Source organism: Lepidothrix coronata, unplaced genomic scaffold (genome assembly GCF_001604755.1).
Source record: "Lepidothrix coronata isolate B3197 unplaced genomic scaffold, Lepidothrix_coronata-1.0 Scaffold441, whole genome shotgun sequence".
Lineage (NCBI taxonomy): Eukaryota > Metazoa > Chordata > Aves > Passeriformes > Pipridae > Lepidothrix > Lepidothrix coronata.
The window spans coordinates 37,882-39,487 of NW_016690621.1; the positions used below are offsets into that span (position 1 = coordinate 37,882).

The following is a 1,606-nucleotide window of genomic DNA, read 5'->3' on the forward strand; positions in this document are numbered from 1 at the left end:
CCACGCCCTTCTCAGCTCATTAGCCATGTGAACCACGCCCTTCTCAGCTCATTAGCCATGTGAACCACGCCCTTCTCAGCTCATTAGCCATGTGAACCACGCCCTTCTCAGCTCATTAGCCATGCAGGCCGCGCCCCTCCCGCGACGTTTGGGGGAGTTGGGAGCTTTTGGGGGATTTTGGCGAGTTCTGGGGGGGTTTGGGGGCGTTTGGGCGGCTTTTGGGGTTTTTTAGCGCCCCCAATTGAGTAAAGAGGGCTTTGAGGTCCCCCCAGCTGGTTTGGGGGGGGATTTAACACCCCCGATTGGTCTAAAGAAGATTTTGGGGTTCCCCCTCCTCCCCCTCCTCGGTTTTTGGGTTATTTCAACGCCCCCTCCCCCACGACCCCCATTCAGGACCGAGACCCCCATGAAGGTACTTTAATGAATTTGGGGTCCCCTCTTCAAAAAAATCAAGAGGGGGGGCTCTGGAGCAGCTTTTGGGGTCCCCTTGAGAGGGGTCAAAGGGGGGATCAAGGGGGGTCACGGGGGGATTCCAGGGAGGGGTTTAATGGGGAGGTTCAAGGGGGGATTCAAAGGGAGGGGTTTCGAGGGGGTATTCAAGAGGGGTCTCAAGGGGGGGTTCGAGGGGCTCCCGCAGCGCTGGGGGCGGGTCCGAGCCCCCCCCAGGGCCCGGGGCTGTGCGGGGGGGTGCCGGGGGTGGCGGGGGGGGTGTCGCTGTCGCCGCTGTCGCCGCTGTCGCCGCTGTCGCCCCCCCGCAGCATCCGCCGGACCGTGCGGGACACGGTCAGGGGGTCGCACCTGGGGGGAGGGGGGGAGTGACACCCCCCCGTCCTGGAGACCCCCCCGACAGTCCAGAACGTCCCCCCCGGACCCTCCCAATATCCCATAACCCCCATAGAGCCCCCATAACCCCCTATGGAGCACCCCAACACCCCATAGCCCCTGAGACCCCCCATAACCCCATAGACCCCTCCCACCATCCCATAACCCCCAACAGACCCCCCCATAATCCCATAGACCCCCAAGGTGTCCGTAGGGTCTGTAAGCCCCCCCCCCGCTGCCCATGGGTGTGTATAGGTGTCTATAGGTGCCCACGGGTGTCTATAGGGGTCTGTAGGGGTCTATGGGTGTCCGGGGGTGTCCCCACCTGAGCCGGGCCCTGAGCACGGCCACACTCCGCGCCGTGGCCGCGGTGCCATCGCCGACGTGGTCGAGCTGCCGGCGCAGGACGTGGCCCTGGGCCAGCGCCCGCGCCGTGCCCGCCGCCACCGCCGCCACCTGCGCCGCCACCAGCCCCGCGGCCACCTCGCTGGCACGGGCCTGGGGACACGGGGACACCGCTGGGGACACTGGGGACACTGGGGACATCGGGGACATCGCGCACATTGGGGACACTGGGGACAGTGGGGTCGTGGGGACATTGGGGCATTGGGGACATTGGGATATGGGGACACGGGGACATGGGGTGTGGGGACAAGGGGATGTGATGGCATTTGGCATTGGGACGTGGGGACACGGTGACACAGGACCCCGGGGCGCAGGGGGACAGGACACGGGGACACTGGGGACAGTGGGGTCGTGGGGACATTGGGGCATTGGGGACATT

General features: G+C 65.6%; 1 protein-coding gene across 1 annotated transcript in view; it reads right to left on the reverse strand.

Annotated features, from left to right (window-relative positions):
• THAP7 (THAP domain containing 7) overlaps positions 1-1,606 on the reverse strand; it is an 11,137-nt gene that overhangs the window by 3,183 nt on the left and 6,348 nt on the right. Inside the window, exons 11-12 of the mRNA XM_017839606.1 lie at positions 1,148-1,320; positions 692-798 (exon numbers count right to left, since the gene is read on the reverse strand). Of these exons, the coding sequence (XP_017695095.1) occupies positions 692-798; positions 1,148-1,320 (280 nt within the window). The remainder of the gene's footprint in view (positions 1-691; positions 799-1,147; positions 1,321-1,606) is intronic.